This window comes from Salvelinus fontinalis, chromosome 41 (assembly GCF_029448725.1).
Source record: "Salvelinus fontinalis isolate EN_2023a chromosome 41, ASM2944872v1, whole genome shotgun sequence".
Taxonomy (NCBI): domain Eukaryota; kingdom Metazoa; phylum Chordata; class Actinopteri; order Salmoniformes; family Salmonidae; genus Salvelinus; species Salvelinus fontinalis.
Window position 1 is genome coordinate 9,487,482 of NC_074705.1, and position 17,591 is coordinate 9,505,072.

The following is a 17,591-nucleotide window of genomic DNA, read 5'->3' on the forward strand; positions in this document are numbered from 1 at the left end:
CCATAATTTAACCCATTTTAATTAATTTATCTTCAAGTAAAGACTCCTTGTACTTCTGTCAGCTCACCACAAGATGACCCTGTACCACGCACTGCTCCTAGCTCTAGCCTGTCTGCTCTAGCTTCCTCCCAGGCAACTCGAGCCGGATGTTTATGTCAACCATCAGTAGGTGAACTGAAAGGTTTGTTTCACGATAAGACATTTTCACGTTTGGGCCACATACAAGTGCCATAAATTTGGCTAGCCGTTTGTATGTAGCTAGCTTGGACGATGTTACTGGTGGTTCTGACTATCAAGATTTCGGTATGAATTGCACGTCGAACTTCAAAAGGAAGCAGCAATGCTGCAGGCAGTCTAATCCTGTCAACGCTAGCTAACTAGTTAGGTAACCTACAAACGGTATCATTTTGCAGCTGTCAATTATTTTACATTTTAGCTAGCCAACTTTGTGTCGAATGCCACGCCCAGCAGCTGTTGGCACTGTAGACTAGAGCATGTAAGGACCACCAAATAAGTGCTGCTGATTCTAATGTCATTAACTTGGCTACCTACGACTGGTGAGTGAATTTCTTGTGCTTTTTAAGTTAGACATTTAGCGATCTAGATCACAACAGGCTCCGTGTGTGTTACCCAGGCCAGCCTGCACGTGTCCCACTGTCTCCTCTTGTCCATTCAGCTGTAAGAGAGAGGGGCACCTGCACCCCAGACATGAGCATGGAGGCCTCATGAAAGATTATTATTATTTTTTTAACAGAAGCCACCATTCACAATTGGGCGGGCTGACTGGGGAGTTGTCTGGCCTGGGCAATGGGTTTGCTTGGCCCAACAGCTGGCCTGTCCTATGAGGGTCTCTCCCTTTTTCCTGCTTGCCTCCAGGTCCTCACCCTGGCCCCATGGACCACAACACTCCTGCTGCTGCTCCTCACCGGCCCTCTCTGCCAAGGCTGGAGGCAGCCTGTCAATAGCAGTCATTACTGGTCAGTGGTCAAAAGTAACTAAAGGGACAAAATTATTAAACCTGTTTTTTTATTAGGGCAAAATTATTTTCTAAATATTTCCTCAACTTTCATCCTGTTTTGTGCCTACTGAACATGTGTATGTTGACTGAGATGGCTGGAGGTCAGTGGTGACGTGGCCCTTGTAACTGAAAAGCCAGCGGGGTCAAATAAAAGGTCCGAGAGCACAGTGGCCATAGATGCTATTAAATGACTATTCTAATTCCTTATTCTATGACAGTGGCCACACGGCCCCCTTCTGCTCCCTTTGACACTGGTAGCGCAGTGTCTTCTAGTAAAAGTGTCCCCGACTCTCTACTTCACTACTTGCCTTTTTAACCGTAATTTGTGTAGTTCAGGCCTATTGTCCTAGGCCTATTACTGTTGAAAAAACATTTGAAACCAAATCTTCATCTAACCTTTGAAACTGTGTGGTGTTTTGGAGTGCTGTGTTGAAGACGACCTGCCATTTTGAGGAATGCCAGCTATTTGTGGCTGAGAATGCAAATCGGGTTATAGGTGAACTTCCAGCAGTTGTTGCTGCAAAGACACCTGTTTACTTTAAGTCGAGTGGGCAGGTGGTCTCTAAGCCACTGTAACAGTGTGGCTAATGGTCAATGGGCTACTGTGTTATTAGACTGTTATACAGTATGTTGGGTGGACCGCCAGCAGTTGTCGTAAAGACACCTGTTTACTTTAAGCCGAGGGGGCAGATGGTCTCTAAGCCGCTGTAACTGAGAGTGGCTGGCAGCTTACGGTCAATGGGCTACTGCAGCGTTCACCAACTGGCGGGTCGAATTTGATTGTATTCAAATGTGAGGTTTGTAATGATTGTTAAAGTCAAACATATTTGTTTGGACTTCTTGTGGTCAATTTGCAGTCTACAAATGATTTGTAATTATGTTCTGGCCCTCCAACCATCTGCTCCAGAAAACATTGGCCCGTGTCTGAATCTAGTGGATGATCCCTGGTCTACTATGTTATTAGACTGTTATACAGTGCCATGGGTCAGCTTTACTCTTTTGCCTCCAGTCCTCCAACATCTGCCCGGGCTACTCTGCTCTCCTCAGCTGCTGTGGTTCTATTACACAGCCAAGGTAATAGTGAGTGCTAAAACACAACTCCGATACGCTCACAGTCCCAACAGTGACTTATGGGAGTGTCAGATAAACAAGTCACAGTTGGGAGCGTTTTACTTTTGTTTATAAAGAAAGTTCTGTCCAGCGCCACCAACTCCATTTAAACTTGCCTAAATACATGCAGTGTTTATCCCAACTTAAAGTTCAGGAACTAAACAAATGATTTGTGCTTCCAAGTCATTTCCCTTAAAGTGTGCCGCCTGGAACAATAAAAAAAGTCCCCCTTTTCATCCTCATTCCAGCCCACCCTACATGCCCATCCTGTCCCCTTTCACCCCACTGCGACTCCCCCCTCCGCTCTTGCATTCTCTGTAAGGACATGCAGTGCTTTTAACATGATTTACCCCAGTAGAAGTGTGTAACCCTGACCCTCACCCCAACCAAGCCAAAAACAAAGGGGTTAGAGCTGCTGCAGTTCCCCAGCTAGCCAGGTGTTCCTCACCCCAGGCCAGTGTTCTAGTAGCGCTGGCCTCATGTTGCAGCTGCCTGCATGACTCCCTTTGTGTGCCTCTGTTATTGACCATACACCCCCTCTTTGATTCATTGCTCACACAGGGGAAGACCCTTTCAGAGTGACAGGGGCTGTGTGTGTGTGTGTGTGTGTGTGTGTGTGTGTATATATATCTCTCTGTCTACGCGTGCCTATAGGAGACTGGGTTCATATGCGCCTGCCCGCCTGCGTTTGTGTGTCTCATTGTGAGGTCACTGCACTCCCATTGGTGGAGCCAAGCAGCCAGTGTCTAACCGAGGAATGGTCGACATTGTAGCTCCATCTGTTGAGACACTCATTGTTCAACCTGCCTGGCTTTCTTGGGGAAAAACTGTACCTTATGGTAAACACACTATCCTTGGATTTTGGGTTTGAAGAGTAGGAAGCGTATGGAATGTGAAATACTTTATTTTTTGCTCACATCTGTTGAGCAGGGGGGATCTATGAACTTCTAAAAGCTTTCTCTAATGCTGGAATGAACCAAGTTATTTCCTTAAGGCCATTTTACTAAGGAGGTTTGCTTTGTTTGGCCGTTGGATGTTTTACTGAGGTCAGGGTAAGTGGAGATATTAGGCCTAACAATTTAGGCTCTTTCTCATCAAACCATGTTGTCTGTTTCAATGCAGAATTTCAATAGGCTTATGTCTTCTGACAGAATTATAACAGGTTTAAAAAATAAAAATAAAAAGTTGCCATGAGCGTTTGTAATGACATCAAATATGTTAGTATTTAGCTGTACCCAATTAGGCCTTCGTGTTATTTTTCCTTGGAATGTGTAGTGATTTATGTTTGACCAAGGGCATGTCTCTTCACCAGTGGAGTGGTCACCTTTGAACACGTTGTCTCCCCGCACCTGTGTGACCGGTTTCTCTTTCTTATAGGGCTCTCACAGGGCTTTGGGGCAATGTCTTTTCACAGCCTCTATAAGGGACTTGTAGCACGAGAGGGTGTATGTTATGAGACACTGACTGTGCACATGTTTTGTTTCAACATTTAGTTTATTGTGGTTTTACAGTTTAGTGAAAAATACCAAATCGTGAGGAGGCTGTAGCAAGTTATGCAACACTTCTTTCTGAAAATAGTAATCTATTGGGGTAGTCTGAATTTGACCTAGATATACAGTGCCTTCAGAAAGTGTTCATGCCCCTTGACTTATTCCACATTTTATTGTTACAGCCTGAATTAAAAATGGATTAAATATAAATAAATTCTCACCCATCTACACACAATATCCCATAATGACAAAGTGAAAACCAGTTTCTAGAAATGTTTGCACTTTTATTGAAAATGAAGTACAGAAATCTAATTTACGTAAATGTTTACACCCCTGAGTCAGTACTTTGTAGAAGCACGTTTGGCAGCGATTACAGCTGTGAGTCTTTCTCTTACAGCTTTACACACCTGGATTGCGCAACATTTCCCCATTAATTCTTTAATCATTGCTAGACAACCCTTTTCAGGTCTTGCCATAGATTTTCAAATAGATTTAAGTCAAAACTGTAACTCGGCCACTCAGGAACATTCACTGTCTTCTTGGTAAGCAAATCCAGTGTAGATTTGGCCTTGTGTTTTAAGTTATTATTCTGTACAGGCTTTCTTCTCTTCACTCTGTCATTTAGGTTATTGTGGAGTATAGTTGTTTCCTCTTACTTTCTCTGACGGAATAATCTCTCCGAAAGTGAATGAGAATCAAACTAAGCTTCATGTCCATGTTTTAAGCCTCGTTCTGAATTCTAAGAGACTATTGGAGACTTGGCCAGTTTGATAATAGTTTGGTTTTAAAAGGTAAATTATTTGTTAATTCCTTTGCTTCAAAATACTTTTGGACGAACATTACTGGGAAAACTGTCTCACTGAGATGAAGGTACTAGAAACATTGTCACTGGCTGGGTGGTGGCGTATGAGTGATGTGTTGCTGATGAGATGGGGAAGAGACAATGTCGTGTTTTCTTTTTAGGATGAAGAAGAGAAGGTTCTCCCTTTTAGTGTCACGTGACTCTGTCTGGCGGGGCGGACGCAGCGGGCTCCATGGAGCGTGCTACACGGAGCGGGAGGGAGAGGGGGAGGACCAGAAGTTGCTCTCGTTCCCCTGCGGTTCCAGAAGACGTCTGTTGCCCTGGCTAATGGCAGCAAAGCCTTCAGCCCCCTCCATCCCTCCCAGCCAGTGCTGAACAGGGCCAACCCTTCCTTTTCTTTGGAAATAATTCAACTCTGCAGACAGCCACCCCCCTCTTCACAATCAACACCAGAACCAAGGGGGGGAAATCCAGACCCCCCCCCCCCCCCATCTCACACACCGCTGCCCCCCCAGCCCAAAGCCCTGTGTTACATATTCATTAGCCTACCGCTTCAGTGCTTCAATCAATGAATGCACCGCCAATACTAGGAGGGACTCTGGGCTGATGTTTGAAAGATGCTATCGAATGAAACGGCAGTTGAGCCTGGCGGCTGTCCAACAAGGCATGACATCATAGTCCACACAGCTTGATAGTTATGCTGTCACTGATAATGAGCTACGTTCTTCAAAGGAAAAGGTTGTAGGCTACATGACAAAAGATTTCTGTAACTGCTTTTTGGTTTCTAGCCGACATTGTATTATCTGCATGTCTGAAGCAGCTTCTGTGAGCCTCTGGGGTTTGTGGCCAAAGTCTTTTTCAAATCTCTGCCGTCTGTTTCTCTCCTTAACTGGTAGCTGGGTCATATTGAGTGCCTGCGAGAACACACGTTGAAAGATGCTGAGCGAAGGCCTCAGAGCAGGGCAGACACCCTCCACTGCATGTTCTGCATCCCATCAGGAGGACTGTTGCTTCGAGAGGCTCGTCACCTAGACAACACAACCCAGTCCCCTTCTGTGTGTGCGGCTGTGGACAGGCGGCTGGCGCTCAGAGCATCAACCCGACAATGGCTGCAGCGGAGGTGACCCCGAGTGCAACTGGCAGTTGTATTGTTGGGGACCGTCAGTCAGGCACACTTAAGTGGCCCCACTTCCCCGGGTCTTCCTTTGTGCACAAAGGACAGAATTATTTCAGCTCTGTCTTTTTAAGGGACATTCTTTCAACCGCTGCAGCCTAGCAACCCTGGGTCATGTTGCTAAGCAGCCCTCTTTCATGTAATGCACACACTCCCATCCTCCCACCCCACCATGACACCTTTAAATGGATGTTAAATTTTAGCAGACATGAAAACATGTGGATGAGGTTTTAGGTAATCTTTAAAAGGCTACAGGCTGCAGACTCAACAGATGTATCTGCTAACGTGATGATGCCCTGTAACCACATTGTTGCACAGTTATGGCTAAATGATGATGCTGTGGGCTATACACTGACTGTTATTTCTTGTGATATTATAATATGCAGTTGTTTATATTAGTGCCCATCCGGGTTGGGGTCTTCAAATCCATTTCACAATACAAGAGATCTATTGAAACCTCTCTTCAAGAATTGAAAAGGGACATTTATTTTAAGTGAGGATTTTTCCATTGAATTGGTATTTCAATGCTGAAATGACTCCTGAAATGACTGGATTGAAATGGAAACTACCCCAAGTACCATGGTGCCCTATCTTCGAGGAACAGACCTAATATTTCCTCATTGCAACTTGCAAGTGATCAAATTCTGCCACCCTATTGGTTACCATTGAGGTCTGAGTGTCTCTATTGATTTACTTCCTGTTCCTTTAGTGTTCAAACGAGTGACTCTTCCTCAGGGGAGGAACCATATGCTCCTGAAGCACGGGGGGAGTCAGGCCTTAGCCCAACACACAACGGCTATTTGTGTTTAAACAGAGCATCCTCTGTTCCCCTTGAGATTGATGTGTTGTGACGTGGGCTGGGTGAGAGGCGGCACGCCGTGGCTGGCCCCTCTAAAAGAGCGGGAACCCCTTAATTAGGACAGGGCACCCCCAGGAACGCACCCCTCTTTGTCTCAGCCAATCTGTGCCCTGCTGGGGAGCTCGGCTCAGGTCAGCTAGTCACATCCAACAACCAAATTAGGTTCAGTGTTTGAGTAGCCTAGCCTTATTTTACTAAAAAAAACATACAATAGTTCCCATATGTTTCCTAAGACAGCAGTCTGTCGCAGAGCATATGTCAAGTTCTGTATTTATTGCAGTACAATTTGTCCAAAAGTGTCAAATATTGGTTTATTGAGGATCATTAGTTTAGTATATTCTATTATTCTGTCTCTCTCTCTCTCGGGTGAAGCTCACAGCTCCGTCTACCTATCCTCACTAAAACCAAGAAATTAATCTCCCAGGTGTTGATAGTCAAGTCCGTTGAAGTTTCTCATCAGGTTACTGACACCAGAGGTGTGTAGGAGATGTATGTCTCGTGAGATCCGAACTTTAACAAGACATTTTATGAGCATGGATTCCCTCCTATTGTTTTTGATCTGAAGTCAAGCCTTGTCTAATGGATCTCAGTTCGTCCTTGGGCTTTACTCACTGAAATACTCTTCCAATCGTTTTGAACCATCCATTTAACTCGCTCTTTTACATCTCTCTCTCTCTCTCTCTCTCTCAGGCGCTCATGCCATGGACACGGTAAGACGGGGGTAGAAGTGGTGGGAGTGGTCCTCCGGGTCAGGCCTCAGCCCAGAGCTGGATGTTTGTGACAGATTCATGGGCCTGAAGGACCATCCGGAGGAGGATGGAGCAGGCCGCATCCTCGACCTGGGGCTGGATTTAGAGTACCTCCACATCGAAGGCTCCGTCAGCAGGCAGGCTGGCGCCGATACAGGGCCCAGTATGGAGCGGGGCGAGGAGGAGGAAGAGGCCTGCAAGGGGAGTGGCAGTTGCAGCTTGTCCACGCCTGGGGGGAAGGAGGTGGTGGGGGAGGAGAGCGCTGGGTTCGACAGTGACCCGGAGCCAGCCCGAAACAGCACCGGTTCTAACCCGGCTGGAAGAGTGTCCGTATCTGAGCTAGATGGAGTGCCTGTTCCCAACACCCACCAACCTCTGTGCAGGACTCCCTGTGTGGACCTGGGGTCCGAGGGGCCTCCTGACCCTCCGTCGGGGGAGCCTTCATCCGGGGAAGCCCTGAGGGAGTACCAGTCCAAGCTGGAGTTTGCTCTGAAGCTGGGCTACACCGAGGAGCTGGTGCGGCTGGTGCTGGCCAAGCTGGGGCCGTACACACTCATCAACGACATACTGGGAGAGCTGGTCAAACTGGGCCGTAAGGTCGAGACAAACCAACAGCTGACTGGGTCCACGGCTTCACAGACCGCCTCCTCCACCTGCTCCTCCTCTTCCTCCTCTTCTTCCTGTGGGTATGTGGAGGCAGTGGAGGCGCAGCAGGGGAGGACAGACTCCCCTTATCAGACAGACCTCCTCCTGGGGGACAAGGACAACCTGCGGCCCGTCGTCCTGGACGGTAGCAACGTGGCAATGAGGTGAGGGTCTATGAACCATAGACGGTCATCTTGATTACAGAAAACGCACAATGGCTATTTCCTCCATTGTAGCCCGTTGTAAAGGTAGTTGTGTAACTGTTGTCAAAGTCACCTACATATTGTTGATATGATGTTAGAGCCTGTAAGGTAGTTAACGTCTGTCTCCATCTCTGGTAGCCACGGCAATAAAGAGGTGTTCTCCTGCTACGGCATCCAGCTGGCTGTTGATTGGTTCCTGGAGCGAGGTCACCGTGACATCACTGTGTTTGTGCCGTCCTGGAAGAAAGAGCAGTCCCGCCCTGACGCCCTCATCACAGGTAAACACAAACACACCTGAGAGTTCACATACATATGTCAGATGGGCCTCAGTGCTTACTGGATTACACGGTTCTCCAATTCTCTCCATCTCTCTAGACCAGGATATCTTACGTCGTCTGGAGAAGGACAAGATCTTGGTGTTCACTCCGTCTCGTCGGGTCCAGGGTCGCCGGGTGGTCTGCTATGACGACCGTTTCATCGTCAAGCTGGCCTATGAGTCCGACGGCATCATCGTCTCCAACGACAACTACCGCGACCTGGCCAGTGAGAAGCCAGAGTGGAAGAAGTTAATTGACGAGCGGCTGCTCATGTACTCGTTTGTCAACGACAAGTAAGGAAGGAGTGATACGGCTCCGGCTTAGTGTCCATCTTCTTTAGCCTAGAAGTGGTATGATGTTCATTATGTTAATACTTGGCTGTATAGGATTAAGTATATTAATATGGTAATAATCTCTCTCCACTCCTTTCTCCCTCCCTCCCGTCCCTCCCTCCCTCGCTCCTCCCTCCCTCGTTCTCTCTCCTCCCCTCCCTCGCTCTCCCCTCCCTCGCTCTCCCCTCCCTCGCTCTCCCCTCCCTCGCTCTCCCCTCCCTCGCTCTCCCCTCCCTCGCTCTCCCCTCCCTCGCTCTCCCCTCCCTCGCTCTCTCTCCTCCCCTCCCTCGCTCTCTCTCCTCCCCTCCCTTGCTCTCTCTCCTCTCCTCCCTTGCTCTCTCTCCTCCCTTGCTCTCTCTCCTCCCTCGCTCTCCTCCCCTCCCTCGCTCTCTCTCCTCCCTCGCTCTCTCTCCTCCCTCGCTCTCTCTCCTCCCTCGCTCTCTCTCCTCCCTCGCTCTCTCTCCTCCCTCGCTCTCTCTCCTCCCTCGCTCTCTCTCCTCCCTCGCTCTCTCTCCTCCCTCGCTCTCTCTCCTCCCCTGCTCTCCTCCCTCGCTCTCTTTCCTCTCCTCCCTCGCTCTCTCTCCTCTCTTCCCTCGCTCTCTCTCCTCTCCTCCCTCGCTCTCTCTCCTCCCTCGCGCTCTCTTCTCCTCCCTCGCTCTCGCCCCTCCCTCTCTCTCACTCCCCCCTCCCTCCCAGGTTCATGCCTCCTGATGACCCTCTAGGTCGTCATGGTCCCAGTCTGGAGAACTTCCTGAGGAAACGTCCCATCATGCCAGAGCACAAGAAGCAGCCCTGTCCTTACGGTGGGCCCCGCCATTATTATTAACTCTTTAATATGTTTATCACTTGACCATGTTCATGACGAAGACTTCTCCCAGTGTTATAATGTGAATGAATCATTTCTTCATCAGCTGGATGACTTCCAGCTACTGGTGCTGAAGATGCATTGGGTTGCTACTTTCTAAGTGAACCACTGCTGCATCATGGCGGCAGGTTAGCCTAGTGGTTAGAGTGTTGGACTAGTAACCGAAAGGTTGCAAGTTCGAATACCCGAGCTGACAAGGTACAAATCTGTCGTTCTGCCCCTGAACAAGGCAGTTAACCCACTGTTCCTAGGCCGTCATTGAAAATAAGAATTTGTTCTAAACTGACTTGCCTAGTTAAATAAAGGTAAAATTAAATAAAAAATCATCACTAGCCTGTGTGCTAACCAGTTCCCTATCCTTTCTCCCCCTTTCTTTAGGCAAGAAGTGCACTTACGGCCACAAGTGTAAGTACTACCACCCGGAGAGGAGTGCCCAGTGCCAGCGCTCGGTGGCAGACGAGCTGCGTGCCAGCGCCAAGACCTCTGCCACCTCTACTAGCGCCAAGGGCCAGGCTGGCGAGGCTGGGCTGGTGAAGAGCCACAGCGTGCCAAACAATGTAGCGATGGGTACCAAAAGAGGTTCTGCCCCCAAAAGGCAGTGTGACCCCAGCATCCGGGCGCTGTCCTACGGTGAGGCAGAGGGCAAGCTGAGACACGCTGAGAAATGCAACAGCCTCAGTAGTAGTAGTGGGAGTAGTTGTAGTGGGAGTGTTACTCTGTCCCCTGCCCCTGGAGGACCCCCCTCTGCCCTCAGCGACCCCCAGGAACAGCCACCGAGCCTGGGCAGGGACACACCCTACATGACCCTGCCGCACCCCCACCCTGACCCCTACTCCTCCAGCTGTGACCCTCCAGATCTGAGCTACTACTCAGTGACGCCGGCCCACTCTGGCCTGGCAGCACAGAGGAGTCCAGAGTGCCGCTTCCCGCTGGACACGGACCTGCGTCTGCTGGGCTCGTCAGACTGTGGCAGCAGCGGATGTGACTCGTACGGAGAGAGAGCCTCCTGTCTGTGCTTCCCCGGCCCTCTGCTGGACAAATACATCCACCATCAGCATCATCAGCACCATCAACACAACCGCCTGTACTCTCAACACTCTGCCCCCCTGCTCGAGCCACACCACCCCCACACCTCTGTCCTCTATGGCTATCACCAGAGCCTGGCACGGGGCCACAGCTTCCCTCACGACGAGCCCCCTGACCCCCACCTGAAGCGCCCTCTGTACCCCCTCCCGCCTCCCCTCCAGCACCAGGCCGTAGGCGCCCGCTCCAGCTGCCCTGGAGACTACCCCTCTGTGTCCCAGTCCGGCCCCTACCCTGCTGGCTCCCCTCTGGGCCGCTGCCTGGCCAACACGCGGCTGGAGACGCTGTCAGACTCCCGGCTGTACGAACGCTCCCTGCTGCCCCCCAGGAAAGCCTTCTCCTGGGATCCCTACTGCAGCCAACCCCCTCAGTCCCGCTATGAGACTTACCAGAGTCTACCGGAGACCCACGATGTAGGCTGGGGACACACATCTCCATGGGGACAGACCACACACTCTTACCACCAACCCTACCCCCCTCAGCCCCCTCACCCATCCCATGCCTCTCAGCCATCCCACCCGTCCATGCCCCCCCACCACATGCACCAGGAGCCCCCCGCCCTGAGCCGGTACGGGGAGGTGCGGGGGAAGGTCTACCTCAACCTGTGTAACATCTTCCCCTCTGAGCTGGTGGGCCGGGTTATGGGGAGGAACCCCCATGTGACGGACGCCCAGCAGCTAGCTGCCGCCATCTTGGCTGAGAAGTCCCAGTCCGGCTACTGAGTCCAGCTAGCCTACTACTCTCTCCCTATTCATAACAACAGTTAGTTGTAGTTTTGACAATATAAGGGTTTGACTGTACATTTGTTTGTGGATAACTTAGTGTTAATCATGTGCAGGTGAGGATATGCGTTGATTTCCAAGTCACTTTTTCCTCCGCTGTTTGAAACATTTTAGAAATAACTGGATTCCGAGGGATCTGATTATATGCCTAATCTTACTTCTATTCTATATTTTCTACTCCATTTGGAAACATTCACCCCCAAATTGACCACCATTTATCAACAGAATCTTGGTTGTTGGGGATGTGTATATCTTCTGTGTTCAATCGGTCTAATTGATTTGTTTCTTTGTTTTTCAGTGCTGTGTGTTCTGTTTGTGGCTGTTGTTGTGATAGTAGGTGGCTGAGTTAGTCTTCTGAGTTGAGAGAATGTCTTGCAGTAGTTGTAGAGACGGGCACGTTCGTCGACCTTGTCTAGTTTTAGTAAGGGACGTCTCTGGCCCCTCGTTTTGGCTCCAAGCCCGCAGCTGCTACAGACACGGTAGACTCGAGCTCAAATCCCAAGTCAATTCCCTTTGGCTGTTTTCCCTGAAGACCTATCCAAAGGGCTCAGAGCACTTGGCTTGATGTTGACAATCTGTTACAGTTACCGGCACAATCCCTGGTAGACAGAAAGCCTTTCTTTGTTGATACAAATTGTATCGTTCATTTAGGATTATATACCTGTATATATATCCGTAGGTGTGTAATCGATTCATGAAAAGCTGTTTATATATAGCTGGTGCATTTTAAACTATAATACTGTATGAGATATTCCAGGCAACATTTGATTATTTTTAGACATGGTTTGTTTAGAAATATTAATCAAATTAGATACATGAAGAAAGGTGAGGTATTCTGACTTTTTGGGATGGAGAATAGCCTAGGCTGGGTTGAACCCAAGTGGCCAGCTAGGTGAAATGAAATATGCGTGGGTCAGTAAAAAAATATAAATTTTGTTTTGTAACGAAAAACCTCTCTGGCACCGTGTGTCAGTGAGGGCCCGGACGTGGGCAAAAAGTAATGCCTTTACACGGCATTGTGCTAATGACACATCAAATACTCTGAACCATGTTCAGCAAACTGTTATGCATGTTTTGGTGACACTTTATTTTAATCAACCGTAATAAACCATTGAAGTCATTTATAAAGTGTGTTCACCATTTAATAATCATTTCCCCCACATTTATAACCAATTTACTAAACATTAGTGTTCTTTTTGCAGCCCCTAATCTAAAGTGAGTGCTATTTATACTTTATAATGTTTTTAGTGACCAGTGTAATTTCTCGCAAAAAGATGGGTTTGACATTGATAGACATTTCAGCAGTACCTGGTAAAATAAACTGACAGCACAGGATATATATACATTTGTGTATGAACTATGATTAATAAATGGTATGTACTGTTTGTAAATGCCATATAATTAACTTAGTTTATTACGGACCCTTAAAATAAAGCGTCAGCCATGTTTTCTTCAAGTGTTCTTGTATCATATTTTTTTTGTGCTTGATTTATCAGTTCTGTTGTATATTTGCTTGACAACTTCGTGCCTGTCAAATATAGTATTGGCTTTGTATTCTTCATTAACAATTGGTTGTCCCAAAAAAAAAAAAAAAAAAAAAAAAATGTGGTTGTTTTGTTGGAAATGCAGTCTTAACTCTCATTTCGACAGAATTTCATGTACTTGGAATAACATTTACTATATTACAGATTGGAGTTTTCCTTTGATCTAATTCTGAGGGCAGAAAAATGTGATTTGTTAAGTTTAGGGTTGGGTTAAAAAAAAAACAGGCTTCAATCCCCCGGCATCATCAAGATTAGAACCTGTGACCTTCTGGTCCCAGTGCCTAGTCCACTACACCAACAGGGGGAGGGCACCACGCTTGTTTTTTCACATATTTAAAGCTGTTCATTTAGACTTATGTTGGAAAAGAAAAGTATCATTGGGATTTGAACTGGCAACCCTGTGTGTGACTCCCTTTAACCACCCACAAGGCCTTTTATTTGACTGACCTGCATACTCTGCCCACGGACTGACAGGGTTTCATCCAGAGATAGGACTCTAGTGCCCAAAAGCATGTTTTAGCATGGGCAGCGCCTTTTGGGGTCTTTCACGAGTTTGAAGAAGTCAGCTGGGTGGGACTTCCTATAGGTTTAGGAAGGATCACATAATTCCATCCAGGTCGTCAGGAGGGGTCAACCAATGAATTATACTTGTGAGGAAACATATCACCAACCATGGCTTTATGCCATTTCAAAACACACAGTGTGCACCCTAGTGCACACTGTGTGCAGTGTGCACCCTAGAAGAAAATTGACTACTTCAAAATGGAGACGGCCACAATGACGCTGCCCGTGATCTGACGCCATAACGGGAAAGATGCAATGTCTATGGTTTCATTCTGCCCTCGATGCCAAGCTGTTTGAACAAGTTCAAATAAAGAAAAACACCAACGAGCCAAACATTTGATGTGCAACAAGTCAATGGCAATTAGTGCTGTTAATTTGGCTTTACATTTCCTGATGTGATGTTAGTGGACAGTGAGAAAATAAACATTTTCCGATCAAAAGATGAACTGCTCATTGTATGTTCTTGTTATAACTAAACATCAAGATGGCGTCTGCACTGCATTAATTAAACCATGAATGAACAGTTTTGTTCAAGGTTCATGTAAAGAATCACTGACATTCAAAATCACTTATCAACATAACTTTTACTGGTGTCAGAGGTACCAATCATTTAAACCAATACTATATGTTACATATACACAATATAAAAAAGATAAAGGCAACTTAATTTTAAACTTTTATTGTGAAACCAATGGACTAAGCTCCATCCGGGCCTTTATCTTACAGAAACACTAGTATGAACATAAGGAAAAACTGAACCGCATACGTGACAGCTGGTTCCAACACAGGCATCACTGACACGGCTCTCATTGGAGGCGACACAAGCGGGCTAACAGGCTCAGCCAATGGGAAAAGCCCAACTCAATGCACCCTGCCCTAAATATGGGGGATGCTGGCATGTAGAGGATTTATTTTCACCTCTAGTGAGCTACTGATGCATGCTGGTAGATAGTTTGATCTTGGAACACATTACAAAAATAAGTTGGAAGCACAGTTTTTTCACCTGCTATGGCAAATACAACCCCTATATTTGGACACTGACTGGGTTAACGAAAAGGCAAGTTTGTGTCAAGCCCCTTCAGTGTCCTCCGGATCCAAACAAATGCTTTATTTTATTAAAACTCTGGCTTTAAGATCTCAACTTAAACCAGCTGTCTAGTGTAGCATAATACATTCCATCCAATTGCAAAAAAAAAAAAAACTGAACACTCGGGTTCATTCAAAACGCACCAGTAACATTTATCCACAAAGCTGGAGTTAATTTGATTGGGAGTGAGTAAAAAGGTTGTGTGAGAAAAGATCAAGGTCTGAAAATGTTTTTAATTGGCCTGTTCTCCATTCCCACTGAACATAACATTTAAATCTGCAGAATTATAAGATTGAGATTGGGGGTGGGGCTGCCCCAAGAGGCTGGGTCCATCTAATGAGAGCGTATAAATAGGGGGGCACATTCACCTCTAACATCTGCACTGGTCTGTCTCTTCACAGTCCTAAAATGGTGGCACTCTGCCATTGAGTTTCCATCCATCCTGCTGACAGCTGTGGCAGAGAAAATGGTGAGCAGATCTGTCCAGCAGCAGAAGAGAAACATGACGGTCCTATTCTGGCCCCAGTTGGCTGTCGGCAGATGCAGGTCCCGAGTCCAAACAGCGCTTAACAATAACCAGTCAAACCAGCTCCACAGGACAGACACCCTGTCTACACAGCCTGGGTCACTGCAGTCCTCAACCTTACTACTGCACAGTATCAGAACAGTCCACTACAGACTCCCAGCCGTGTCCTCGGTGTTGGATTGGCTTGTGACCTTTCATCTTCTGTATAATTTAGGTGTAGTTACAGTTCAGAGAAACTTCAGTAACAGAAGGTAGTAACACAAGGTAGATATCTCAAAGAGACCACCATGTAAAACTAGCTCCAAACTTAATATCATTTTTTAATCAATTGTCTCCACTAGTGACACTTCAATGCGTCGTCGCTTGAAAGTACATCTGGCATAAAAATAGCACTCATTTCAGTTGAAATGTTAACCAATAAAGCTACATCGCCTCCTAGTCTGAACTAGTCAAGCCACAGTCAAAACTCAATCTGTGGGAGGGGATTTGAGACAGAGTGTTTGTTTGGTCAGTCACCATGGTTACAGTATTGAGGTAGAGCTCTGTTCTCCGATGAGGACTGACGTTTTCATGGGCTCTCCAGCCAGAAAGACCATGGTATACCTCTTCAAAAGTTACTACTATGCAGACAGACAATACTGACACTCACAACACGTAAGCATCTCTGTCTTTTCCAGGCCTTTGTGAGCTGGTAGGCAGAGGAAACCATCTATGGTGACTGGACATGAAACATTAGGAGTCAGCTCACAGGAGCTAAACTAACAGCTTTCGCTCTCTCTTCCTACATGTCTGTCGCAGACGCACCTAACCAATTAGCTGATCTCCATCATACTATCAGCTCATCTCAGACCAAATGTGTTTCCCTACAACAGTATGACATCAAGCCTCACACCTCTCCTCAAGACGGGTGTAGTGGCTTTGCACTGATACTCAGAGTCTAGATAGTAGAGCCGTTCTACAAAATGACTTCCTTTTGCATCCCTTTGATATTTTAAGTAGAAATGGTGAATCAATATAGACATTTTAAAAGCCTGTTCTTTTCAAATGAAGTGCCCTTTAATATAAACCACATGGTAAATTCAATAAATCTGATTTTTATATGAATAAAGACTTAGTGGCAAAATTCGTCACTCGCCTCCGACTTCCCGGGAGACTTTAACCCAGTTAACATCAATTCCTCCAGGTTTTCACCATCATTGTTAAGCAATAGTTCTTTTGTTGCTTTGACAAAGTCATTTCTGAAGACTTTATTTCATGCGATTAGTGATTCATTTTAAGGTTACAAAAAAAACCTGGTCTCTCATTAAGGTCAACCCTGTTACGACAACTGAACTCTCACTTTAATATGGTGAAAATATTCCTTTCTAAATGTATTTTTCTACAATAGAAAACTTTGAATATCTAATCGTCAAATCATAGTGTAAAAGCAGGAGAGCTCGTTCCACTCTTTTTGGCCATTTTGTGGTAGAAGACAGTGGGTCGAGCATAACACGTCAACCCCGTTACCCATAGGCTCATTTCTTTTAAAACAATGAAATGTTTTGAAAATTGTTCACAACATAACTGAATGGATCGAGCCCCTAACACAAGCCTCTACCAGCCTCGGACCAATCTACCTTCAAAGTTAACAATGAGAACAGAGAACTTAACAAACAGGGCTTCAATAAAACGTGTCATAACCATAGATCAGAACAAAAGCAAAAAGGTTTTGAAAGTACCAGACAGCATCAATACGTTCAGTTGAAGACAACTGAGTCAGTAATACTAAAGCATTGCATACTAGCTTTCTTGCAAGAACAACAAAGCTTCCCATGGCCCTGTTCGCTTAAAAATCCAATCTTTCCCATTTTGGTTTTTCTTGTATCTCCACATTAGATATTTGAAAGCAAAGCACAGACGCATTCTTTGCAATACAAGGAGAATACCACTTTCGGAACGGTGCAAAGCGTTGCTTGCGCCCGATTCCTGATGGAGATGCGGGCAGAGCTTTGGCAAAGTTTGAGGCGGTGGCGGCCGTGCCCTCTGGAACCTTTGCGGGTATGGGTACGGGGAAAAGGGGGGAGTGTAGGAGGGACAGCGCCTGTTGTTTTGGCGAAAAGCGAGTCGCCAACGAACAGATGGGGGAACCCAGAACAGATCACATGGACTCAAACTCGTCGATGCGCTGCTTGGTGTTGCCCAGGCGGATCTGACGTAGGGTCTTGTACTTGTCTCTCCCGGCCTTCACGTTCTCCGCGTGAAGCATGTCATTCTGGGTCTTCATGGTATCGTCTATGGCTTCAGCCAGCTCCGAGCTCAACACCTGGTAGAGAGAGATGGAGAAAGGGAGAGGGTAGAGAGAGATGGAGAAAGGGAGAGGGTAGAGAGAGATGGAGAAAGGGAGAGGGTAGAGAGAGATGGAGAAAGGGAGAGGGTAGAGAGAGATGGAGAAAGGGAGAGGG

General features: G+C 46.9%; 2 protein-coding genes across 4 annotated transcripts in view; one reads left to right on the forward strand and one right to left on the reverse strand.

Annotated features, from left to right (window-relative positions):
* Positions 1 to 76: 76 nt before the first annotated feature.
* On the forward strand, positions 77 to 12,885 carry LOC129840646 (probable ribonuclease ZC3H12C). Of its 3 annotated transcripts, none has more exons than XM_055908668.1 (6): positions 77 to 181; positions 7,144 to 8,011; positions 8,189 to 8,328; positions 8,426 to 8,660; positions 9,396 to 9,502; positions 9,943 to 12,885. In XM_055908668.1, the coding sequence occupies exons 2-6, from the start codon at positions 7,242 to 7,244 to the stop codon at positions 11,367 to 11,369; spliced, it is 2,679 nt and encodes an 892-aa protein (XP_055764643.1). In that variant the 5' UTR covers positions 77 to 181; positions 7,144 to 7,241; the 3' UTR covers positions 11,370 to 12,885. The 3 variants fall into 3 exon arrangements, with proteins under 3 accessions (XP_055764643.1, XP_055764641.1, XP_055764642.1); XM_055908666.1 differs by having other exon boundaries at positions 98 to 557; XM_055908667.1 differs by lacking the exon at positions 77 to 181 and adding an exon at positions 2,777 to 3,180.
* Positions 12,886 to 14,200: 1,315 nt separating this feature from the next.
* Positions 14,201 to 17,591, reverse strand: part of LOC129840652 (radixin-like) — a 35,273-nt gene continuing 31,882 nt past the window's right edge. Inside the window, exon 14 of the mRNA XM_055908685.1 lies at positions 14,201 to 17,452. Coding sequence (XP_055764660.1) covers positions 17,288 to 17,452 — 165 coding nt within the window. The 3' untranslated portion in view covers positions 14,201 to 17,287. The remainder of the gene's footprint in view (positions 17,453 to 17,591) is intronic.